The 27,853-nt window shown below is 35.5% G+C and overlaps 1 protein-coding gene across 2 annotated transcripts; it reads right to left on the bottom strand.

Annotated features, from left to right (window-relative positions):
* Window positions 1-414: 414 nt before the first annotated feature.
* AKAP8L (A-kinase anchoring protein 8 like) lies at window positions 415-27,853 on the bottom strand. Of its 2 annotated transcripts, none has more exons than XM_032210210.1 (13): window positions 27,751-27,853; window positions 22,451-22,483; window positions 21,629-21,869; window positions 18,224-18,680; window positions 17,395-17,512; window positions 17,198-17,241; window positions 13,674-13,728; window positions 11,067-11,175; window positions 9,717-9,858; window positions 8,926-9,031; window positions 8,159-8,289; window positions 6,866-6,961; window positions 415-5,823 (listed from the first exon to the last, which is right to left on the bottom strand). In XM_032210210.1, the coding sequence occupies exons 1-13, from the start codon at window positions 27,761-27,763 to the stop codon at window positions 5,479-5,481; spliced, it is 1,890 nt and encodes a 629-aa protein (XP_032066101.1). In that variant the 5' UTR covers window positions 27,764-27,853; the 3' UTR covers window positions 415-5,478. The 2 variants fall into 2 exon arrangements, with proteins under 2 accessions (XP_032066101.1, XP_032066102.1); XM_032210211.1 differs by having other exon boundaries at window positions 21,812-21,869.

Here is a 27,853-nt window from a genome sequence, read left to right as displayed (position 1 = left end):
CTCACTGAAACGAAACAGGAACAGAACAGCTCGATATATGCAGTTTATTAGTCAAACTTGGTGTCTACAATTAATCAGGCATCCCAAGCACCTACATCCATTTGTCAATCATTAATGAAATTGGTGGTTCTAATAAAGGACAATATTTGTAGCTCAGAGTTGACAAGGTATCCTTGGTGCTCTCTGAACTTGTTTTCTTGCAGAGGTTTCATTATACAAGCTAGGTAACATCACCAGTGCTACTGTAGTAAGGAGTGTGGTTTGCTGTCAGTTTATATTCTAGTACCTTGCCCTGTAAATGTTGGTGGGGGGTGATCTTAGAGATTTTTTGATTGAACTGTTTGCTGTTGGCTTTTTTGGCAGTTTCTTGATTGGGGTATTGCTTACTTGATCGTTGATCTGATGTTAATCTTGAAGTTAATGTATGCTGATCTGGCTGCTGATTGCTGGTGGAGAGGTGCTTGGTAATTTTGTTCCCTTTTTGGCTGGTTGATTGTTTCCAAGGGATTTCTAGAAGCCCGGCACTCTGACAAATCAACCACCAATAGACACATATAACATCTATAGACTATGCAAAAGAGACTATCACCCAGCCAAAAAAGGAGGTTACAACAAACTGCACTCCTTACTAGCACTGATGATGTTACCTAATTTGGATAATGAAACCTCTACAAAGAAACAAGCAAGGTCAGAGAGCACCAAGGACATCTCAAATTGGTGGTTATTTTCCCACTAAGATGACATTAAGTGGGAGGGAAAATAAAGCCAGAAGAAGCTACCAAATATTTTTCTTAACTTGTCCTACATTAAGGCAATAAGGATAGTATTTGCCAAGTTAATTATTGAAGTAGAACAGAAATTGATGACAAGGGGAGGACAAATTGTTAGCAATAAAGGAATTTCTTGTACTCTTAAAGCTAAAACCTGTAATAATAATACAAATGCTAATAGACTGAAGGAAAACACTTCATGGCTGTCTGAATGAACTCTTTTTAAATAATGAAATCTGAGCAGGTGGTTCTATAAATCTTTGCCATTTGAAAAGCAAAGCAGGATTAACCCTGGTTAATATTTGAATGGAAGAATGTCTGACTCTAGGGCTCACTAGACGGAGAAGGCATAAAAACATCTTAGAAGGTGGTAGTATCAAATCACTTCCATAATGCTGCCAAGAAAACTGCTGAAATGCAATCACTAGGAGTTGATTTAAAAATGTCTATACAGAGAGAATATTGTTGTTCATGAAAAATACAATTTTAAAAACAATTGATGTGAAAATTTAGTATTTCATATAGGAACACAGTCAATAACATTCAAGCAGAAGAGAAACTTGTGCTGCAGCAGTGACAGAAGATGAGATGAAATTATTCTGCTATGTAACTCTTTATAATGTAAGAATATTTATATTGTTTATAAAGAAAGGCATTGATCCTGGCATTCTTCTCCTATGCAGAGATAAAAATTATAGTATGCGTTATATGGAAGTAGGAGTAAAGAGAGTACGTTTATATAATAATTTTTAAACAATCGGAACTAGAGACAAAAACAGTCTCTTGGTTATCTGGCCTAGGAGAATACCAGAGCTTCTGGAGAATTGCTGCTCCAACAATCAGATATGCCACTATAAACTCTTTCTTATGCCTATCAATCTATTCCTACAAAAGTAGAACAAGTCTTTCTCCTCACTCTGTAATATGTCTTGCTGCTCTACCATACATTTTGTTGTCCTTTTTAAGTTTTTTTGGACCAATTCCAGAGATACGACCTTTTTAACCTCTTTTCTCAAAATATTTAATCCATCAATTTCTCAAGTGCTTTCCTACAATTGTCAGTCAGACTCAATTAAAACAATATAGGCAAAGTAATTTTAACATTAACTTTATAATATTGCAAAAGAATGCACCCATTCTTTTGAAAATACCATTCTGTTTGTGGATGAAATATCCACAAGCAGAATGGTATTTTTAAAATCACTTGCCTTGCCTTTTAATAACGAAAAGCATATATTTGATTAAATCCACAAAGCTTATGTCAATCACTGATTTTTTCCCAGTTTTCTTGGAATATAAAATTTTAAAGCCTTTTTCTAAGCCTCTTAAGTCATAGGAAAACACTTCCTGAGATACAAAAAATGTATGAAACTTGAGCTATTTGTTCAGTGACAGCTAATTACAATATATTCTGTAATTCATAGGAAAAGGGAATTACAAATATTTTTCTATTTATTACAGTTTTTTTCATTCAGAATCTAATAGTTGGAGAACATCAACACTTTACACCAATATGAATTGAAATTCTTACATGAATATGAAAAGTGCATAAAAGAAAATTATTCTACCATTTCAGTTATAGTCAGCAAGCAAAATAAACTGGTTATTGTAATATCTTCTTAGAAGTTAAGAAAACCATGGACAAATAAAATCAGATATTAAATTTATAAAGTTGGGCTATTGATTGTTTTCTTCCACCTTTCAGACTTCATATGCCCTCAAATTTTGTTAAGAAATATTTCTAACTATCTGGACAAATTAGGTAAAGAAGTGAGATTTTAGGGGGGCAGGTTCCATGTGCTCCAGCAGAAGAAATTTTGCTGGAAAAATGGAAGTTTCCTTTAGATTCCAGGAATGTGGAAACTGTAACTCCAGAGGCTAGAATAGGGCAGACTATTTCTTTGATTCTATCAACAATACCAGGTATGCAACAATACATACATATAACAGCTCAATAATTTCTTAACTTTGAGTACAACGGTTTTGAAATGTGCTTTTGTATTCTCCAGATTGCAATTTAGAAAATAGTGTTTTAATCTAATAATGGTTCCACAAAACAATTATAGATAGCTTAAATAGCTACCCCTACATGAAAGAAAAAAGGCTGAACTCAAAATGCAATGTGGAAACCCATGGCCTGACCCATGGCCAGATCCGATGCATATATATTTAGAAAATATCTATTTAATTGAATAGACATAGTTCAGTCAATTGCAATCATCTGCCTATGTAATTTGAAATAAAACCACTAATTACAGTAGCATTTTCTTTCAAGTATACAGATTCAAATTTTCAAAAGGCAGAAAAACTGAGTTATCACCATATGTTATTATGTACCTGGAGTATCAAAGCATCATTTGCAGATGAGGCTCTACAAAATAATTGGTTAATTCCCAACCTCATTAATTCTATTCAAGACTGCTTCCCATCCAGTAGTACCTTATTTCAAACAGAAGGGGATTCCTCTCCAAGATTTATGTCCCAGCTGGAGTATATTGGAAGGGGGGAGAGAGGAGAAGGAGAGAACAGGGTCAAAGGAAGAACGTATCAGATACTGGGAAAAAGTTAGCATCCTTCATCAGTGCAAACTGCCCTGTACAAATATCACAATCCAGAGAGAGAAACTGGAAAGCCAGTATGGTGCAGCAGTGAAGGTGCTGAATGAAAAACCAAGACTTAGAGTTCCAGTCCTGTTAGGCATGAAAAGAGGCTGGGTGAATCACTCACTCTCTCAGAACAATCCACCTCACAGCGTGGTTGTTGTGAGAAAAACAGGAGGCAGGAGAATTATTTTCCCCCTTGGGTTATATATTAAAAAGGCGGGATAAAAATATAATAATAAAAAGAACACCCCTGGTTTTAAAGTTATATGAAAATATAGATTTGTTTTATGTTTATCTCAATACATAGTAAGACTGAATCCCAAGTATAAGTACTCAGACTATGAGTAAATTTGCCTACAAATTGACTAATAGTCCAAGAAATAATGAATTTGAGTTATTCTAAGGTAATGGTAAGTACTATTCATTTGGAATTAACATGTGGCTTGATAAACATTCATTTTTCTGATTTAAAGAAAATTCTCATAGCAACTAATACCATTTTGCAAAAACATACCACTGGCATGTATGTGGACCCAAATGTTGAAAGAAGATGGAATATTTTACTCAAGTGCTATATTAGCAATCTCTGTCTCTGTCAGTTATTTCCAGAAAGCTAATACCTCAACGCTGATTTGTAAACTTCTCATTCTTTGTTCAGCCCACTAATACCTTTTAAGATGCCAACCCATATGTATAAATACAAGTTTATACTGGAATTTTAGTACTCCCAACATTCATAAAATTTATTATTATCTACAACTTGATTGAGTACAAGACAAAGCTACCACTATGAACGCTTGAGTCATCATACATTAAAAATAAGCAATACATTGAAACTTTGCTAAAAATTTTTTACTCACAAACATATTTTTACATGTTTCTCCACCAGTTATTTGGTGCTTGAGTCTAAAGGAAGAAGAAGTATTATATGGCTGAAAGGTCTCCACCCAGTGTGTAATGATTCCTTCACTCACCCTTGTCTTTGCTAATGTAGCAGGTTTCCAAGAAAATATGTCCATTGAATATTTTCAGGTTCCATTGCTTGATCTCCACTACAGGAAAAGGCATGTACATAAAGAGAAATGAGAGGATAATAAATTGAGCATGAACAAGAATATCAGTATCTGTACCACTATTGCTTGGAAAGCAATTGGGGTAGCAGCAAGAGTTGAAATAAACTTATGGCATTAATGCCTGCAATTCTTAATAAACAAAGGAACAATGAAGCAATACTATATTCTTGACAAATGCAGTAGAGATGATTTGGAGGATTTAAAATGAAACAACTTGAAGACCCGCTTTGAAGGGAATATTTAATGTTTTGTAACACTTTTCATCAGTAGATTTTTGTTGGGCTGCTACAGACTTCATTTTCAGAACATCCATCTAAAATAAGCAGAAACTAAGAAATCCTCCTGATCTCAAACAGAATAATATAAATTGCATTTTTGGAAAGTGCCAGAATGCATTTATTTCTCCTTGAGGCTTTCTGCACAATAACAAGCTTGCTGCTTCTGTCAAAAACTTAACACATATAACCCTAATAGTGTTTTATAATCAACTATTGCAATGTTCCCTCTTAAATAAAAGCACTGCAAAATTATTGTGCTGACCAAAGTCTTTTTTGAATATTAAAAGTAAAAAGATAGAAGAATGCTACACTTGCATGGAAGATATTCCAATCATGCAGAATTTAAAACCCAGAATTCTGCTACTGACATTTTCAGACAAGACTAGCTATGGAACTAAAACATTTTCAACTATATACAAAAGTAAACAGGAAAATTTAGAGGTTATTTATCCTTCCAAGGTTTAGTATGGTATAAGCCAATTGACAAAATTTGATTTTGATTATTTACTAAAAAAAGTATATTTCCTAGTACAAAGCCACTTAAAAATTGTACTGCACAAAATCTAGCTAATACAATGAAAATTTGGTTAAAAAAAGCTATTTTCAAAAACACCTTACAAATAAAGGCTGTTAACCAGGTGAAAGTGAGGTCAATGAAAACCAAAAGCCACGTGCCATGGTGTGTCACAAATACAGGTATGGTTTTAGAAGATTTAATGCAGAGTCTCAAAATGATTCAACCTTCTTTGCAAGTTCACTCATCAGGTGGTTCCATCTTCTCTGAAGGTACAATGTCTTGTTTCTCTTGTGTTTCTTCTTTTTCTTCTTCAGGTTCTGTATTCTGTTCGGTAGCAACACCTTGAGATGTGGTCAAATTCCATTCCTCCATTTGTCCTTGTAGTTCTTCTCCTTCACCTTTGCTTTCTGCACTTTTGTCAGCCACTGGATTTTCCTCAGGATTATCATCACTTTTACTTTGCTCTTCATTTAGGTTTCCTTCACTTTCAGCTGCTGTTTCCTCAATGATCCCACTTGTTCCTGCCTCACTTTCTTCATGTTCCTCTTTCTCTTCAGGATCATCTGTGAAGGGATTCTCGCCCTATAAAATATAACACTGTATTGAGTTTTTGACATTTTAATCAGAAATTATCAATGCTCAGAATTATAAAAATATATCCCTTATACTTAATATATAATTGGGGTAGTAATTTTTATTAATGCAATGGAAATGACACTTGAAATTAATCAAATGTCATAATTCCACTAAATAGCCAATAGAACACCTATTCTGTTTTAATACATCAATGAAGTTTCTGCTCCAGATTTGGAATGCATATTGGATTGGAAGAAAGGAAAAGCTGAAACTCTTGAATATGTGCTGACATTTGCTAGCCATGCTGCTAACATCTTCAAAGCAGATCCGAAACTTAACTTGGGCAATAGATGGCACTAACTGCCATTTTTCTGGTATGAATTATTTGGATCCTTATACATTTCTATTGTTTCTCTAATCATTTTGATAATGTTGGCAGAATGCTGATACTCTCCAGATTTATTTTGTGAAATGGTTCTTGCGGATGTCTGAACATAAAAAACAATAATTGGATAAGGATGAAACTGAATAGATGTATTTTGGAAACCATGACATTCCAAAGCACATCTTGATAATGTCCTTCAGTAAAGTTAGTTTCCAAAAGGACAGAATGTGCTGTCCATTAATGAGCATCCCAAAGATGCTCGCAATGAATTGGGCACCAAATAAATTTAATAAATAAATAAAAATTAAGTAGCCAACACATTTCGTAGTTTTTATTCTTATGATGTGTCATTTTTAAAAAAAATCCATTCTCATAGGAAAATAAATATAATTGAGAAATTCCAAGTACATTTACAATTAAATGTCAATAATCCTTAAAACTGCAGCTAAAGTTGAGTATAATAACTAGCAGTAAAGGAACTTGTTGCACTCTTAAAGCTGAAACCTGTAATAATAAAAAATGTAATCTAAGACATAGAAGATTGAAAATCTGAACTCAAAAACAAAGAATTCGAATGCAAGAAGAGAAAATAAGCATGAACATAATACAAACTGAAAAAATATAGCGTATCTAAAAGTAGGTATCAGAAATATTTTTTCTAACCTTTAGATACCTCTCCAATTTTTTACTGATAAGTTTATTGTTAAGAATACTTCTTGCAACTACTAATGACGATTTCTTGGACTGTTCCATCATAGCCTAAAAAACAAAACCAACAACAAAAAGAAATCATGCACATCATTATTTACAACATAAATGTACATCTTTTTCATTTTAAAGTGACATTCACCTAATGTTAATCATTCACTTAAAGGAGGACATGGTAAGGGAAGAGGCATAGGTTCAGCTATAACAAAAAGCAAGTAGCCTGAATATGTCAATCAATTAAGTTTCATAATTAGTCTTTTTTAATAAGTTACAATGATGACCAGAACAATGTGTCTGGACCACTCACATAAAGATTCTGTTAGCTTCAAGATAGAGAACTCAAAGAAAACAGTGAATTACAAGCAAAGATGTCTATATATTTTGTATAAGAACAAATGCACAAAATCAAAAGGGAAACTGCATCTTCAATCACAGAAATGAAAGTATAAGATGCCATTTGTAACTATTTATATAATATACTTTACTTGGAAGAGAAGAATCTTATTACACAAAAATAAAATAAAATAAAATACTAATTTATACTGAATTCAGTTATTTTGAAATGAAACAGGCTATTTCTTAATTTTATTTTGAAATGAATAGGCATTCATTATGAACAATTTATATTACTATTTTAGTAATGAATCTGCAAAAATTTGGGCATTTACCTGGATTGGATTGGATTGTAGACTTAGATTTTAGACTTGAACTGGGCCTCAGTTAGGCTTTTTTTTAGAGAATTTTTTTGGAGCTGGTTGATTACAGACAGATTGTGTTTGCTCTCTGGCTGTGGATACTGCATTGCCATGCCCACACCCATCCTGTGCCTATTCATGGTGGAGTTGCAAGGAGCTGCAGGCACTTGAATGCGAGAGTGAGCGTGATATTACATACGAGGTTGAAGTCAGCTGCAGTATTTTTGGAGGCCCGCTATGAGCATTAGAGTCTGGGACAGTGATCTAACTTTTGGGACACTTGGCAGTGGATGGAGCTAGCTGGAGCACATGGACCTGCTGTTGGTTGCCACTGTTGACCTGTATTGTATTTTCATTACTTTACTGCTGGCATCACTCATCACACAGGCCAGATGACTGCATGGGACTTTCCAGCTGAAGAGGCCATCCAGGACTCTTGGGCTTTATTGTATATCCCCCAGGGTTTCTTGTTTGTGAGATGGGCAGTTATATAAATTGTATGGATAGATGTATAGATGATAGCTAGATAGCTAGATAGCTAGATAATACTTACTCTACGGTTGTGGTTATGATCAAGAGATTTCAGATGTTTCTGGATGATTCCATATTGCATTGGGATGAAAAGGTCACAGGCAACACAGTGAGCAGCCTCCACCTTTTTTACAAAATGTTCCATACCTATATCTAAGTAAAATAAAATCCATTATATTTTACAGCCTGTAAGACAATATGCATTACCACATAAGAAGACATCTGTCTATCAAGGAACCTAGAAACATTGACTCTTCTATAAGATTCCAACAATATTATCAGATTAATTCAAAAAATAAATTTAGTAAATATTGATGGAACTGAATAATAACAAAAGATGAGAACATATCCATACAAATTAGAAAAAAGAGAGCGGGGATAGACCTTCATTTTTTTAGGGTACTTGTTACTTTTAAATAAAAATATTTTTTCTAAGAAACATCCCTATTCTGTATAATATCCTGAAATTGCTTGCAATAACATTATTACACATTCTTTCCCATGAAGTAGTTATGAAATTATGTGCACATGGAGACAGCTTTCAAAGCTGTTTATAAGTCTGGAAAAATTAATTCATTATTATACCAATTTCTATGTGTTCCTGTATATCGTGACTCAAGAGATCTTAGCCAGCAGAATATAGAATTTAGGACCATCATACAGAGAATAATGAAGCATTTGCTGATCAACACTCTATGGCATCTTTATAATAGTTATACAAAAAAGAAAAAACAATATACATCATTTTATACCTGAATGTTAAGATACTTTCAGATCAAAAACATATACCTTGTGTAAGATCTTGGTCTTTGTAAATCTGTTGTATAACTGCATTAATATCTTCAATTGCTTTACGACGTTCTTCTGTCTTCTTTGTTTTGTTAGCTACATATTCCTGCATTGAAGAAAACTAAAGTTAATACTAAACCGAATGCTAGTAAAATTCAGAGTAAGCCTTCCAATCAACATCCATTCTCAATTCCTCTCTCAATTTCTTCCAAACTACATTTTCATTTATTTCTAAGAATTAAAAAGAAAGAGCAAAGCAATCATGTTACTTTATGGTGAAAAATACAAGTAAACAATCATTTTCTGACATGTATAGGTAGTCCAGAGTTAATTACTGTAATTGGGACTGCAAACTCTCACTAAGCACTGTGGTTCTAATGAGAAAAAATGACTGTGCTGAAATATGATGACAGTTCTTATTGTACTTCCTAAGTGCCATATCATGTGATGTTTACTTGCAAATTCTTGCTAGTTTCTCTATTGATTTTGCTTATTGGAAGCTGGACACAAAAGCTGTACGTGGAATCATGTGACAATGGGATACTGCAACTGTTATATGCTGGTTGCCAAGTGCCTGGGTTAAGATCATGTAACGGCAAGTGTGTTATAAAGGCTGGAACTTTGAGAAATGGCCACAAATCTCTTAGTTCAATACCGTTATAACTTCAAATGGCCACTGAACAAGGGGTTGTTAAGCGAGGGCTACCACTCCTTGATATTTTTCACAGGAAATTATCACTAGTGCTTTTGGAAATATGAGTAGAAGGCAAATTTAAGGAGAGAAAACTCACTTGCAGGAAGTCAGCAGTCTGCTTGGGTAGCTTGGTTCCAACAAATGTAAAATGCTCTTTATGAAATTTGCTTTCCAAATGATTGGTCATCTCATCTTCATAGAAAGTGCGATACTTGCACAATGAACACACAAACTGAATTCTGTAAAGAAATAGCAAATAAAACAATTATTTATTTACTTTTTTGGGGCAGTATAATCATTGGGAACTTCTCTTGAATTTAGGAAAAGAAGCTGATATATTTTAGATAGATATCATCTTTTCCAGCACGGAAAGGATTTCCACATGTTGTGTTTCATAAAACCATTCTGAAGTATTATAATTTTACTCTCTGTAAATCATCTGTCCCTAAACATAACTTGGGAATTTCTGGGACTATCAGTACCCTAATCTTAAATCTGCTTATTTTCCTTCTGTATAATTGCTCAAAATTCCAGGAAAAAAAACCTTCAGTGCAAGGCAGAATTATGAGAAATATTGTTTTTTTTCTCCTCTGTAACTTGTTTTTCTTTTACTGTTTTCTCTAATCCTAACTTAAAAATAAGATATCAAATCAGCTTTGCTTATGTTAACAGAGTTTAGATATATTGTTTTACAAATCAAAACATGTAAATATAATGAAATAATCAAATCTGAAAGGGAAAAGACCACCACACAAAAAAGGACAATCTAAATACTAGCAAAGAGCTCTGGTGGCACAGTGGTTAGAATGCAGTACTAACGGCTAACTAAACACAGAGTTCGATCATGATACAGCCCTTCATGGCATCGGACCTAGGTACCTGAGAGACCGCCTCCTGCCAATTACCTTCCAAAGACCGATCCGATCGCACAGACTAGACCTTCTCCGGATTCCATCTGCCAGCCAATGTCGGCTGGCGACCCCCCAGGGGAGAGCCTTCTCTGTTGCAGCTCCGTCCCTCTGGAACAAGCTCCCCGTGGAGATCCGGACCCTTACTACCCTCCCGGCCTTCCGTAAAGCAACTAAGTCCTGGCTGCTCCGGCAGGCCGGGGGACTGTTGAAGTATCCAGCCCCACGGTAACTATGAATGTTGTGTGTATTTTAAACTGTTGTTTGTCTTATTTATTCCCTTCCCCTTTGTATTGTAAGCCGCCCGGAGTCCTCTGGGAGTGGGTGGCATACAAGATTAATAAACTATAACTATAACTAGCTCAAGGCTGACACAGCCTTCTATCCTTCTGAGGTCGGTAAAATGAGGACCCAGATTGTTGGGGGAAATATGCTGACAATTATAAACTGCCTAGAAAGTCTTGTAAAGCACTGCGGAGCAGTATATTAGTCTAAGTGCTATTGCTATCGAGTCAAGCCTTCCCAAAGAAACAGCTTACCTTTCTACCATACGATCACGGTAACGTTTTTTTTGCCTCTCTTGAGTTTTCTTCCCAGCTTGCAATTTGCGCTTAATTTGGCTGATTTCTTCTTGAATTGTCAGAGCACCTAAATATATACATACAAACATATATTTCTATACGCATACATATTGAAACAATATCTATTGCTTTAAATACCTAAATCAGTTGTTTATAACAACTTTAAAGAAGCATAGGAACATATTTACTCATGCAACCTTTGGAGTGATGTTCTTATTTGCTATTACAAATTAGCACTAGGTGGGTTTAGAAACTATGAAACTAATTTATTTTGGTCAAAAAATGTTGCTAATAGATCTTACAATTTGTTCAGTAAAGATTGGTTAAAAGTGCTATATTGTTCAATGTGCTATTCAGAAGTTAGGCATTACCTTACAGGGAATAGGCTTCTTCTACCACCATCAAATTGTGGGCTAACATTCCCAGATGCCTTCAGACAATGTGATTTATATCAAGGATACAAAATGATTTCATAATTATATCTATAACCTCAGTTTTGAAATGTAGTAAGGCATCAAGAATTAGAATTTCTGAGTGGGAGGTGGCCAAGAGTTATTAACACAGAAAATATGAATTTACAACTGATTGCAACAGTAAATTACCAATAATGTACTTATTTCCAAACTTTTTAATTTCATATCATCTATGGTCAAATGACTTCATTTGTAAATTCGATATAATTTGTTAATACTAAACACTGAAAAATGAATTTAGTATTGTATTTTTTCTTTGTTCATTGTTGTGATATCACCATTAGTTTTTATTTGATAAAGAAAAAAGATGACTATTAATGATTCAATGACCCTTTAAAAGAGCCAACTGAATCATTACATACACCCTTGCTACAAATGTTAGAATAAACATAACTGATAAACTGATTTTATTTCTGCTTTAATGTTTTATGCTGCTTGGATACGAGATGGGTGGCAAATAAATTTTCTAAACAAACAATGGTATTGCACAAAAAGTAATAGTTTTCCTAATAGCTTTAAGTGGAAAACTGAATTATAGTATAAACTAATCTTGGATTTTATCCCACATACAAGCTGTACACAGAAAGGTCTTCTCCATCTATTGACCTTTAGATCAGGGTCCTCAACCCCCAGGATACAGCCCACTACCAGACCATGAGCTCTTCAGAGCCAGACTGCCCAAAGCACAAATGGAGCTGTGCATGTACACATTCACTTGCCCGCCACTCTTGCAGAACCATCCCCTGCCATCAGCCTGCAAAGTCGGAAAGGTTGGAGAACTCTGCTCTAGAAATGTGGAACTACTGTTTCCATGCAATTACAGAAGTAGTAAAACATATGTCGATTGCACCATGTTGGGAAACATTAAATAAATCTGAAGACTACACAATTTCCCTGAGGGATTTGCTGATTACATATAGCGTGAATCTATTCTAGTTGGCATTTCTGTGATCAATATATATGTTTTGATAATTTATTTCCATACTACTTAAATACAAATTCAGTGGATTATAATCCTAAAATATTTTAGCTAAAGAAAGATTCTGACCATACTAAAACTAACAAATAGAAACATCCAAGCTTGTGCAACGAATCAATGAATTGAATTGGAAGAAAAATAAAACAATATTGAGGGATAAAAGTAAGCGGAAGACAAATTAAATAACAAACTGAAATCCCTACTTGAGATTTCCAATAGGAAATTTACCAGCAAACTAGAAAGAAACTATGCTGCTTGGAGACAGGCGATGGCTCATTTTAACAAGCTGTATCAGAATTATAAAGATGAAAGGAATGCAAGGCATTCATAAGTAGGAGACAATTTAGGCTTCTAATATTCTTCCCATGAAACAAGTTCTCTGTGTAAACTATCTTCTTTACAGGCAGCAGTACACTAAAAGTAATCATTTGACTTAGGTGGAAAGCTCCTCAGAATGCTAGTCAAGGAATCTGGAATCTGATACCTTCTGCTCAAAACAGACCAATCCATTCCACATCTTCACATATAGTTTGACAACAGTAACTATTATTATTAAAAACAAGCCTATCCAATTATACCATTATTATTCTCATGACACATTATTTATAATAAGAATAAATATTATTAATTTGGCTAATTAAAAGAACTTAACCTAACTAAAGAGCATTAACTGAATAAAGTGTTATTGGCCTTTAAAGGTATTTTCCCCCTCTGACACTTGTAAAACAAGGTTTGGAGTCTAATTAGTTTATTAATTAATTATTAATCTATTGCTGAGATTGCAATGATCTGGAGAATCAAAAGTTCAAAATAGTATATTTCCATTAAGAAAGAATAACATTTCTTCTAAAGAAATGTTAAGAGTTACCATTTTCCAATAAATTTTGTAACACTACTAATTTACCAGTAAGCATTTTGATCATGATGAATTTACATAACAACTACTAAGACAACAATTTAGTTTTCTTAAGATTATGGCCTAACCTGTAAATAAACTTGACATTAAAGATGAATGAAATACTTCCATTTGTAATAAAACAGGTATTAATTAATTAATTTTTACAATCCCAGTTCTTGCTAAGAACACACAAATCTACCCATGCTTATACTTGCCTTTCTCCGATTCTTCTTTTCTTTCTTCATCTTCAGCACCATCCCCCTCTCCCTCCTGAAATTATAATTAAGAACAATGAAGAATGGGGCTTACAGTCAAGGTCACAACAGATGAAGTAATCAGAAGTACTATTAGCTATCAAGATGATTTAGAATGAGAGAAAAAAATGCTATAAGGCTAATTAATATAATAAAATACATTTGTATAATTAATATTAACAATAATTAATACTTTCCTCTTTGCAATGAACCCTCAGAAATATATAATGTTCAAAATTCTATACAATCCTTATAATTTCAAGTTTTAGGAAATTATAATTATTCTGAGATAATGATTATTTAAAACAAAAGCAGTTAGTCTTAGAATTAGAATTAGCTCTGAATTTGGAGAGGAATAAACTTAGTATATGCATGCAATCTAACTGTCTGATTTTAAATCTATTCAGTTTCAGATAAAACAATCACTATGTTAAGGAACTTCTTAAGATACTGTATATGCAACCTTAAGTATATGATGGAAAATGGAAGTATGCCAAGTGCTCCTTCCCTATTGATGTTCACCACCCAACTCTAGCTCTGACAGAAATCTATGTCAATAGTAGCCCAGAGTTTTGTACACAATGTAATACAATGATATCGTAAATCTGTAAACAGAACTACACAAATAAGACACATGTGAATTGGTTATATACAACAATGATATCCAATGTATGAACATCAGAGCGAAGAGCAGGGGCAACTGAATTAATCACGATCATCTTTGCATCGAGCTAACCATACCTACCCTGGCCCCCCGAGGTCAAACACGATCCTGATGCGGCCCTCAATGGAATTGAGTTTGACACCCCTGCTCTAGGCTAATGCTTTCTATCAGTAAAATGCAGTCTATATTAATTCCCACGTAATAACAGCAAATATATGTATGAATATATAATGGCCCCTTCCCTATTACTCTATTTAACTATTCAGTTCTTCATCATGTGTTTTAATTTTAACTCACTAATAACAATGCTATCCTTCGATGTGGTTTCAGTTTTTTTGTTTCCTGAGTCATTAATTGAGGAATACTATTATTATGATGATATCTAATATAGCAGTACCACAAAATGAATACATAAAATGACAAAATCTATTTTACACTTTTCCTTCAAAACTACAAAGCAGAACTGCGCCACTGCTACATTTAAAGAGAACAAATCTTCACAACATAGTTATTTTTATCAGATCAATCCAATTATACTACATGTTTTTACATGATCCAGCCACCCAATTTGATGCATTGCTCAAACTACTGAGTACCTCAGATTGCTGGTTTTCTGTAACCATGTATTTTAGTAATAGTGTGTTGTTTTGTTTTTGTCTTTTACAAAGCCCTTGACCAATTATTTATTCCATTTTTCTTCTTCAATGAGCCCTAGATTGCTTTGGCCAAAAAAAACAACAAATGGGGCAAAACTCAATAACTGCCTTGCTTAGCAATGGAAATTCTGGGCTCAATTGTGGCCTCACATCAAGGACTACTTATACTGCATAGAAAGATAAACAAAAGCTTTAAAAGTTGACATTATTGGTAATTGACATGTTTAGAAAACTGCAAAGAGTCAGAAAAGGCTGCCACCTCTGTTCAAGTCACCAACTCATTCCCTTTACATTTCTTTCATTAAGAAAAATATCAACACATTGCCCAGAATTCCTATTTAGCACAGCTCAGTAAAGTTCTGTGGGCATTACTTATGGGTGCCAGCAAGATTTTAAAAATGTAATAGTCACATTTCTAAATTATTTTTGATAGCTGGATTTCATTATATAACTATTTTTTTCTTCAAAACTGCTCAATTTAATTGTATTAGATTAATTGTATTTCCAGTAAATCCCTATCCTATATCCCCAGAGATTTGTTGTTTTCACATTGTAGAGTTCAATGATTTACTTATTATCCCTATACTCAACCATTCATTTAATGACAGCTCAGAGTTGCAAGGGTGCTGAAAAAAGTGACTTATGAATGGTTTTCACACTTATGATAATTACAACATTCCTCATGGTCACGAGATCAAAATTTAGGCAATGCCAATTGGCATTTACTTATGACTCTTGCACTGCCACAGGTTCATGTGATCACCAACTATAACCTTCCTAACCAGCTTCTGACAAGCAAAGTTAATGGTGGAAGCCATATTTGCTTAATGCATGATTCACCTAACTACAGAAATTCACTTAAGAACTTGTGGCAAAAAAGTCATAAAATGGACAAAACTCTTCTTTGCTTAGCACTGGAAATTTTAGGCTCAATTTGTAACTATAGGACTCCCTGTACTGTGTGTGTGTGTGTGTGTGTGTGTGTGTGTGTGTGTATGCAGGTATGCGTGTGTACACACACACACACACAATCTTTTTTTAATTTATGCCCTTTGGAGCTCTTCTTATTTTTTCAGTTTTGGCATTCTTACTAGAACATTTAGGAAGTCCTGAGAAGGTTGTATATTGCAAATCCATTTGAAGGGAATTCAGATTAAAAATAGTGTTTTAGATACATACAATAAACCCAATTTCTCACCTTGTGTAATCATCTTTTTGCAACTGATATCTTATTCACAGATTAGATGGAGTACAGAGCACCAATTATACATAGGCCCCTCAGCAACATATCCTGTAATAGCCCCACTCTACCACTCAACACTAACTTTATTATACACTTCTGCTTACCTCTACTGTGAGTCTTAGTGTTTTAATTTTTCTAGCCATTTCATTTAATGTTTTGCTAGGTGTTTGCAACTGCAGTCTGACTCTTTGAATGCCCGGCAAGCTTCACTTATTTACTTGGTCCCAACATAGTTCACACACATGCTTTATTTTATCTATATTTAACTCATTAACATTATATGACCAGTCTGCATTTACAAATTATGGTTTATGAGAAAAATGACTTATAAGAACTGTTACATTAATTTCTCAAAGCAATTTGTTATATGATTTTATTCTAAAGGACTAAAGAATCCACAAAATTGCTTGTCAAAGCTATCATTCCACAGATTAGGTCTATAAAGGTTTAACCAATTATTTCTCTTTTGCAATCACTAGTTTAATAAATCTTCATAAAAGTGGAATTTTGGTTATAATTAAGTTATATGTTATGTATTTCAGAAGCCTAACAAGATGTAGAAACCATCAAAGTAAATTTGATTGAATAAACTGGGGAAAAAATCATAGTTATACCAGTTCTATCACTGTAAAATCTAGAGTATACTTTTGAACAACTGCTCCCTTAGAATCCCCATTTCATATACACCCTACTGTAAAGTAGATGTTTCCAGCTCAGGGATTAAAGTTCCTTGAGAGAGTTTTGTTCATTCCTTCAAAACTGCCCTAGCCTCTGCTCTTTGTTCTTTGTCCAACAAAAGAAGGAGCAATACATCGTTCATCATTACACAATGTTAGCTTGCCAAAGGATCCTTTTCAATCCTTGTCTCTATTATATCAAATGAGAATGATAATCTTTGTAGTAAGACTAAATTCAAACTCACATTTTTAGAACCCTTCTCAGCAGCTTCTCCTTCAGGCCCTTCTTCTAAAAAGAGCAGCATATCAGGTGACTATGCATAATACAAAATAGCTGAAACATTTAGTCAAAAATACTGGTTTTTATATTGTCACTCTAAGTATGCAATGAAAATAAAACAGGATTTCTCAGTCTAAGTAGACCTTAGATGTAAGTTCTTACCATTATCAGAGTCTGAGTTATCTGAGTTATCTGTTTTTGCTGCTTTGCTATCAGGTTCATCAGAACTGTTAGCTTGTTTACGTTTATTACCAGTTGTCTCATTCTTTATTCTTTTCTTCTATGAAGAGAAACATAGGAGTATATTCAGCCTTAGTTAATAACTAATTATTTTCTTATTATCAATAAAAATGTATATTGAGACATACTTTTTATACTCAAATTACCTCAAACAGCTAAAAACATGCCCAGATTTAATTTGGTCTATTTCATACAAAGCTGAAAGAATTTTTCTCCAAGGACTTTTCTTCAAGATTATTGGTTCATATATGGGATGCAATGAGAGTATCCAGGAATAGGTTTTTTAAAAAAGCAAACATCTGAAACAAGGAACCTGTTTCCTATAATTAAAATAATAAATACATCACTTAACAGATACCTTTGCATTCTATTTATTAAATTTATATGCCCCCCTCTCACTATCCAATTAGCAACGATAAGCAATCAGTGCACCTTGCATAACAGTGATGTTATATGTGCCACCCTAGAGGCCTTAGAAGTGTCTGCGTCACTGCCTTCTGAAGCAATTGTAGCTTCCAAATACTCTTCAAGGGTAGGCCCATGTAGAGTGCACTGCAGTAATCCAGATGAGAGCTGACCAGGGCATGAGTGACCGAACACAGGGCCTTAAGATTCAGAAAAGAACTTGTACACAACACAAAGTTGCACAAAGCCATTTCTAGCCACAATTACCACCCACTCTTTGAGGATTTGACACTGGGCATTGCTGAAGAACATAAAAAGTAGTAAAGAAGATTGCACAAGTACTTACTTTAAAATCTGCATCCCACATTTTCCAGTTTCTCCTCATTCGTTGTTTCATGCTTCCTCCTCCAAAACGCATATTGCCAGAGTAACCTCGCATACCCTGGAACATGTTGTAATCAGGGAATAGTTTGTGGGAAAAAAGTGATGGTGGTCTGTTGGGGCCATGACCCCGTCCTCCCATTGGTACTGGTGGGTCATTCCATTGTCCACCCATACGCCCATATGAAGGTGCCATGCCTCTGTTATTTCTTCCATCTCTGGCCCAATTTTGACCTCTGTGGCCAAAGTTGTCACGTGCCCTACTGTGGTACTGGTCCCTGCGGTTGCCATAGGAGCTGTCATAGTGACCTTCATAGGTATTGTCGGTTTCATGTTTAGCCTCACTGTAATCATAGCCAGATCTGTATGGATCACGGTCATTCATTGCAGACCTTGAATCATAGGGTTCATATGTATCATACCTACAAGAGTTGCAGAGCAAGGTGAGAATCTAGGTCATTAGTATACAGAGCACCATATTTAAGAATCTATAGTAGAAGCAGGTTATGTCAAAAATAAAAGCAAAAAAACAGAATTATTCTATATTCAGTAAAACCATAAAAAGCTGAAATCAGAAGGCTTACTCATTGTGCATTACAGTAGAAAATAAATACTGCAATTTTATACATATAAGGGCTGAATAAAAGAATAATACTCAAGTTTAATCTCAATAAATCTTCATAATAATATTTATCTGATTAAATTTATAAATATGTTTCAGCTGGGAGAGTTATGCAAATAATTATATTTTATCTATTCCTGATTCATATACCAATTTCTATGCATATTTGATGATGTTAAACAAATGAAATCCCTGGGAATACTTTTACAAAATAAGTTTTTACCAATTTATTCGATGCTGTCAAGTAATTTTTGAAAGAACCACAAATCATTAGCTATATAAAACAATATATTTCATGTATGACACCTAGTCAGTAATCTCTTCATTGTTGAAAAAACTAGAAACAACATCTAAGAAAATATTGTAATCCTTTGTGCTTCTTATAATGAATGGCTAAGACAATCTAACTTGGATATTTTTTCAACTTGAAATAGCTTAGTTACCACTATTTCATGATAACATTCCAAAAGTTCCAAAGATTCAAGTTACGTTTATTAAATTGTAATAAAGTGGCTGCATAGTCATCCAAATGTGATGACATATTTGAAGCTAAACCACTTTTATTTCTGTAGCATGTTGTTTTGAGTGCTATGGAAAAGTAAAATTAATGCTGTGTAAATAAACCAGCACTGGACACAAGCACACAAATTGTGTTTGGTATCGAGGATCTGAAAGCAAGGATATGGAAAGGAAAGAATGGCTGAGGAGGAGACTTTAAAAGCTAACTCAGAATAGAAAAGAAGGCAAAGTGAATTGGATCATCGGCCAATCTTATAATATACCAAAGTACAGCATAGTATGGCTCACCACTGCAACTTTCTGCGGTGTTTTCTTGGAAATTTATTTCAAGTATTTAGCCACAGTTTACCATTAGCCCACTAAGGTCAAATAAAAATCCCCACTCTGTATGATAAAACTGAAATCTGGAAGATGCTGAGAAGGAAATTTCACTGATTTAAGTGTGCACAAAATTGCCGCTTTAGCCATTCTCAACTTGGAAAAGTTATTTTGTTAATGTAATGCTTAGGAATCCTTATAACCCTTTCTAAGCTTTATGTGTAGAAACCATTCCAGCCTGTAAGGAATGAGTCATAAAAACAGAAACACTTATTGGAGTGTGGCATAGTTATCTGCAACAACTCTTTTTCTCAAGGCAAGAGACATTATTGGAATGAATAGAAAAAGTAACAATGTACCACAAAAACATATTTCATGCCATTTAAATTCTAAATAATTTTGTTAATTTCCCAAATATACTTTTATAGCAATGAAAAACTGCTGGGTGGAACAATACAGTCAACTATTCAGTAGCATTTTAAAACTAAAAACTATATTAAATGGCTCCACAAAACCAAAAGCTAGTTTGGAAAGCTAATGCTGTATTTATCAATATCTGTCACTTCAAAAGAAGACAATACAAAATATGTCTAATTCAGTCACTATATTTCAACTACTCAGCTCTTATTCAACAAAGGAATATGTAATTAAGAAAAAGTTGGAATATAGTAATCATTTGATTTAATGATATTTAAATATTTGTAGCTCCAGATATAAATAGTAGGTACATCCTATTTAGACCAATCTCTAGATCAGTGATGGGAAACCTATGACATGTCAAAACCACAACATTTTGGATGATGACAACTATTCTCTAAAATATGCCTTCTTATTGTGATTTTTGGAGGTTGCATGAAAATGGTGTGTGTTCTTATATGGCCTGTGGAGGTGGCGCAAGAGGTTTATGCTATTGCATGACCTCTGGAGACTCTGAAAATCACATGAAAATGGGCCGTGTTTTCAGATGCTGTAGAGGCCATGGAAGTGTCTTCTCTGAAGCCATTTCATGAATGAAGAACTTGTGCAACTTGGAGCTGCCTCAGATATCTTACAGGGGCCTATCAACAGAAAGAGAATACAGCTTGATGGCAATCGGTACATGGCACACCCTGGGGATCACACACAAAATTGGAGTTTTTTTGAATAAAAGAATGTATAAGTTGATTGTCTTGCTCCAAGGATGTTGTAATATGTTAGCAAAGTCAACTTAAGCGTTTTCCTAACTTTTGAGAAGGCAAGCCTAAAGGTTCACCACCACCGTTCTAGATATACATTTAAAATACAGAAGTACTGTCCAACTATTAATTCTAGTGTAAATTATCAAGTGTCTATGGAACATATATTTTAATTATTAAAATTCATATTAAAATACAAAGTACTTTATTTTAATCTATTTAAAGACTTTAATATGCAGGAATTTCAAAAGCAAAAATGTATATATTCCAAATGTATGGATTTGCTTTAAACTAACAATGTATACATTTACATTAATAATGACACATACTGTAGATTAAGGAGAGATTTTCTTGTTATATTTTTTTTTTAGTAAAACTGATGCAAAATCCAGAGAAACTCTGCCCAATGGATGTGCTATTTCAATGGGATGTAAAAGTGCAGTCTTTGGATAGGTCTCTGTTTTTTCAGAAACTGATCAAAGTACTCAAACCTGCATTTATTTCCGAACATTTTATTACAATTCAGCTACCATATTTTCATCATTCAAATACATATTTAAGCATCTTACTTATAAAGTTCAATTAAAAACTTAGCTAAGTGTGTACTTCCTGTAAGTTTTCTGTAGTAGTATGGAGCAACGTTTAGGCAGCAGCACAAGGTTAGATCAACATGCCTTCCAGAAGCAGAAACTAGCCTGTTCTATAACTATTACTGAACCTTTGTCTCTACACTCACCTGTCTCCACCTGAGCCATAATGTCCTCCTTGCATCGTTTCAGTGTCTAGATGAGATACCATATCTAAGCGCTGGTTAAAATTTGAAATTACATCATCAGCGCTGGTGCCAGTGGATGCGTTAAAGTTCATGTCTGTATTTGAATTAGGCATTTCCCAAGAGTTTGAAGTGCCCATACCATACCCATAATTGCCAGAGTTATCCTGACCGTATCCATATCCATAATTATAATCTTCGTAACCTGAAATGAAAAAAGTTACTGAGTTTTCTTTTTAGATTTTTAGAATGCTAAAAGGCCTATCTAATACAAGATTGGCAGCACCAAGAATATCTCTTTCATGTTACAGTGGCTACATTTAGAAAAATAAATTTCTGTATCCACTTCCAATTCAACGTATAAAATTAAATCTTACTTCTATGACAGTAACATTTGATACATGTCCTGAGAAACATTCATTCCCATCATATCTAAAACTAAGTGTTGCTAAGTCTTCATCTACAATACCTCAATTCCATCTGTAGATCAATTTTAGGTCAAAGCCTTACGATACCAAAACAGGTTGGGGGCCACTGCTATAGCTCATAGAGTATACCAAAATTCATTAAGAAGTTCAAAGATCAGTTACACCCAAGCAGCAATTTTACTGATTTACAGGGGATGGTGCAGTTATATAAATTTGGATTTAATCATAAATGAAAAGTCATTAAAAGATCACACATTGAATTAATAAAAATGTGACATTTTGGTATTTTTTTCTGTTTAAATTAGTGATTGAGTTATCTATAAAACAAATGCTAGTATTCCATTAAAACTGTACTTACCTCTATTTGTTCCAGAATTCCAATTTCCATAACCTAAAAAGAAATTTCCAAATGAATATTTCTCAAAATGATTTTGTTTATATGTAAATTGATAGTGCTCCATACTAAATGCCACATTGCAGTAAGCAGTAGTTTGCAACTCTTACTCTACAGTTTTAATCTCATTTATGGGTTTCTCTTTGCTAAAATCTTAAATTTGTGATTATTTCTCATATTCTGCAGTACAGTGTACAGTGAAATAGCACTGTACACCTCCCTTTCTAGATTTTACTGTAGAAATACAATGGCGTGATCTGTTGCTGAAAATTTAAAGCAATACACTAATATATATTCTCAGATTAGAAAACAATGAAATTATGTTTTTTAATAAATCAATCAATATTCTGAAAGTATAGGCAGAATTGCTTAGCATTCTCAAAGAGATTACTGGAAACAACATACATATATATATATCCTTAGATCTGTCCTTGCCTGAATACTGATAGTAATATATGGAAACTTTATCAAACTACCATAGTATTAATCTACAGTGTCACTGTATCCATTTCACAGTATACTGACAAAAAAAAATAAGTATCATTTTTGCATCATTTATACATTTATTACTTCCTGGTAATAGTTATTTAACAATAAAGAAGAAGCAAGATAATTATTTTAATGGGAGTACCACCTTTACTGAGATATACAAAAGCAGGTCACTAAATTATTGTCTGCCCACATGAGAATATTTAAATCTTATACCTTTATTCATAAACACATATTACCAGTTGTTGGTTATTTAAGAAAATACCTAAATACAATTTCTAAATATTCTTAACAAATCTATGCTATAGAAGTTGAGAGTAGTATCATTTCTGTAAACCCATCATCAATTAAGCTCCAATAATCCCCAGTAAATCATACCTATATATCCAGACTTAAAAAGGATAAAAACCTGATTACACAAATAAAATTTACAGCAATGGTGAAAAAACCCAAGCTATGCATTAAACTATCAAATTTGAATTTATATTAAGCTAACGTTAATGGCCAGTTCAGAGAACCTCAAATCCCACCCCTGTCTGGCTCCTCTCACCCTGCCCTGTGAGGTAAGTGCAGGGCCTGTGTGGAGGCTCAGGGAGAGGGGAAAATGTGAGGTTCCAGAAGGCCGGAAATGGGCTTGTTCCAGAGCCCAGGGGAGGCAGTTTTCACCCTCCCAGAGGCTTGAGAAAAGCCTCCGGAGCCTGGGGAAGGCGAAAACACCCCCGCCGACGCCATGGTACAGAAGGACGACTAGGCCACGCCCAGCAAGCAAATGGGCAGAGAACTCGTTGCTGAAATTTTTAAGCCCACCCCTGGGTACAGCTAATCCTCAACTTATGACCATAATTGGGATTGTGAATCCAGCTTTCCCAAGGGACATTTTTTGCCAGAAATCACATGATAATAAGACTCTGCAGCTAGTTGCAAATGTGTTGGTTGCCAATTGCTCCAATTGTGATCCTGTGATTACAGAGGTAGTACAATGATTTTAAGTGACTTTTTCTAAGACTGTCATAACACTGAACCATCATTAAACAAACAGTCCTAAGTCAAGGACTACCTGTAATAAGTTGTATATTACCTAAATAACTAATTCTTAAGTACTATCCTAGAAGGAAAAAAAAATGTCTGAAAAGTATTTTTGTAGTTAACTAAAGTGTATTACCAGAATAGCCCCATGTGCTCATTGTAGCAACAGCGCCCAACCTTTTTGGCACCAGGGACTGGTTTTGTGGATGATAATTTTTTCACCCACAGGGGGTGGGTGTGGTTCAGTTTCACTTGGTTGCTCATCCACCGCTTCATCTACAGCTGTGCGGATCTACAGCTGCCACAGACCAGTGCTGGTTCGTCACCCAGGGGATTGGGGATGCTTATATTAAAACAAGTTGAATCTCAAGCTGCTATCCAGGCAATCAATGAAAAAAAATCAACATGCGATATGAGGAAGTATTAAAATGTATCATCTCATCCTGGCTCTTCTCTATTCCACATTGATATGACTGCCCAATACTGCAACAAACTTTTTTGTGCAAATTTTTTGCAATTTTATCTACAGACTACTGAAAATCTTGTGCCCGTTTGTTTTTAGCCTTCAATTGGGTTAAATTGTGCATCATAGTGCAAAAGTTTGGAATCAAAGAACTTCAAATGGGCTAACTTAGAGAATGCATGCAAAATCTAGGACCAATGACTTCCACTGAGTTGAAATGTGGTAAAGTTATAGCTTCTTCAGTACTACTGTGCTGCTATGGTCAGCTGTGGCCAAATGATCATCATTTTTAATGCTTCCCATAAGGAAAGTCAATGGGAAAGCTGGCAGGAAGCTGGATTTCTCAAACCAGACCACCAGTAAATGGTGGCAGCTGCTGGAGATGAAAATGAGGGGTGCATGGGGCTCCAGAGAAGAAACAGTGCAACTAAGAGAGGAAATAAAAGGTGCACAGGAGATGCCACATGAATTCGGAAGAGTGCATAGGGGAGGTATTATGTGAGTCAGGGAGGTTCCGTAGGAGTATTGGGTATTCAACTAGAAGAATTGAATTGGAAATGGGCTGGTCACATAGCAAGAACAACTGATGACAGGTGGACCAAGGCAGTCATAGAATGGATCCCACTTGATAAAAAGCATCCACGAAAGAGACCTAAAACAAGATGGATTGATCAGCATGTATTGCGGGCCCAATCGGAAAAGGAAAGTTCAGGACCATATAGGTTGAAAACATGTGGAAGAGACCTTCGTCCTGCAATGGATAGACAATAGCTAAAATGATATTATGAAGAGATGCAATTTAGCTGATAACATAAAACTTCTACATGTCTGAATGAAGACAATTTTTAGCATCTAATGATAGCTAACTGACAAAGTATTTGTAGTGTGTTTCTCATGAAATTTTATCTGCATAATCACCCTAAATCCCAACAGTTTTACTTCAGTGCCTCATATTTAATGTTAAAAAAATAAAATCTCATTTCAAATTAGCCATCCTATACATATGATTGAATTGAAAATCTCATTTCAAATTAGCCATCCTATACATATGATTGAATTGCAGCTCATGGAAGCTTATGTGTTATAGTAAAATATGTAAGCCTTAAAACCTACTATGAGTCTACCTCATTTGTAGGGAAAAAATCTTTACTTAAGAACAAAGTAGGGTAGTTAGAATTACACAAAGGTCATTCTACACTCCACTCCAATATCAAGGTTTTATTGAAGTATTTTAAATCAAAAGTGACACTAGAGTTTTAAAAATTACTTACATGGCTTGTTAACACACGTGGAGAAGTAACTTTATCACATCTAATGAACCAATTTGTTGAGCAATTATAAAGAGGATTAAGGATTCAGCCATACTCCTCTTTAGCACACATTTTAAGACTTTGGAGCACAATTGCTAAAGATTCTGTGCACAATCTGACAATGATCACTTTGGAAGAAATTGAGGCAGCATATTTACCTAAACATAACACAGACCTCACAAAGCTATTACAGAAAAAATGTTGCATGTATGAAGACGCAGAAAATATCTAAAAAAACCATAAAGATTCCAAACCTTGCACCCAGCTTTGAAATAATAATAATAATCTAATATTTCTAATACATATAGTTCTCAACTTACGACCACAATTGAGCCCAAAAAATCTGTTGTTAAGTGAAGGTTAAGTGAATTGTGCCCTATTTACAACTTTTCTTGTCTCAGTTGTTAAGCAAATCACTGCAGTTGATAAGTGAGCAACCTGGTGGTTAAGTGAATATGGCTTCCCCATTGGCTTTGCTTGTCAGATCACAAAATGTGATCACATGATCTTAGGACACACTGGATGGATGGTCATCAATATGAACCAGCTGCCAAGCCTCTGAATTTTGGTCATGTGATCATGGGTGATACTGGAAAGATCATAACTCTGAAAAACAGTCGTAAGTTTTCAGTGCCGAGGTAACTTTGAATGGTCACTAAACAAACTATTGTAAATTGAGGACTACCTGTACTGAAGGACGAGTAATGCAACAGGCCAAGCAAACCCATCTTTGTCCTATACCCATGATGGCGGACCTATGGCGTTGCTTTTGCCCTTCTTTTGCAGCTGTTTTTTGCCCTTCTTTTGAGGCCGTTTTGGCCAGCCCTATGGGCAAACTTCCCAAACTTCTGGTTTGCCCTTAGGGTCGGTTTTTCGCCCTCTGGAGGCTTCAGGGAAGCTCCTGAAACCTCCAGAGGGCCTTGGGGGGGGGGCTGTTTTTACCCTCCCCAGGCTCCTAGAAAGTCTCTGGAGCCTGGGGAGGATGAAAAAATAGTGCCAAAAGCAGGGAGGAGTGCTGGTCGCGCACGCATGCCTGCAGAGGGGGGAAGCGCATGCATGTGTGGCATGCCCACGCACAACCCTCCTGTGCTCTCCCCCTCCCCCCTCCCGCTTTTGGCACAAGAGCCAAAAAAGGTTCGCTATCACTGTCCTATACTATAGTATTGCAACTGTGCATTGGTTGTTTGACAGACGGAACCCCAAAACAGATCCATACTGAGGGCTAAGAAGCAGAAAGCAACCCCAGCTTAGTATATACATTTCTACCGGGCTATTTAAAAGGAACCATTGCCGACATGGGTTCTGTGCATCTTCCTTCCTCCACCTATTCATTAATTTAATTTTAACTTTATTGTCATTACACCTCGTACAACGAAATTAAATGCCATCTTCAGTGTACATTATGCATAAAAACAAAACAAAACAAAAACACACATCCTTCACATTCCATACAAAATTGTATTGAAAGCCCGTATTTTCAACTATTACAACTACTCGCAAGGACGGGGCGGGAGAGGGGTGGTCTAGGCGTGCAGACGACAGCCTATATACCGAGGATGCCCAGCTTCCTTTCCCTCACGCCGGCGGGCGCAGAGGATCGATAACCGCTCTTCGTTTCACGTGCCTTCCACAAATGGGGGTGGGGGGGAGGTTGAATCCCGGTGACTAGAATGAGGCGAGGTCCCTCACGACCCCTCCTCTCCAAATGGCCAAATCCCCCGCCTCCCCGCCCGTTTCACGGGAACGATGAACGAAAGGAGGCCGGGCAGAGGCTTCCGCTTCGACCACGGACAGTGGCGAGGAGCTCCAGTCAGCAATGCCTGAAAACGGGGTGGGGGTTGGGGGGTGGCAAGGCTCGTGTGACCGCACCCCCGGAATGTTGTCATGGGCTGGGCCTAGCCCTCCTCTCAGTCCCCTCCGCAGAGCCAAAGCCTCCCCCTCTGCTCGAGAGCCCTTCTTCTACCCACTCCCCTCACCTGAATAGCTCATGATGGCGGTGGCGGATCGCTTCCCAACGCCTCTCCTTCCCACCCGTTACCTCCTGCGCCAGACGGCAACTGTAGCTGGCCTTAACCCCGC

The sequence above is a fragment of the Thamnophis elegans genome, chromosome 2 (genome assembly GCF_009769535.1).
Source record: "Thamnophis elegans isolate rThaEle1 chromosome 2, rThaEle1.pri, whole genome shotgun sequence".
Lineage (NCBI taxonomy): Eukaryota > Metazoa > Chordata > Lepidosauria > Squamata > Colubridae > Thamnophis > Thamnophis elegans.
This window is presented reverse-complemented; position numbering and strand designations above follow the sequence as displayed.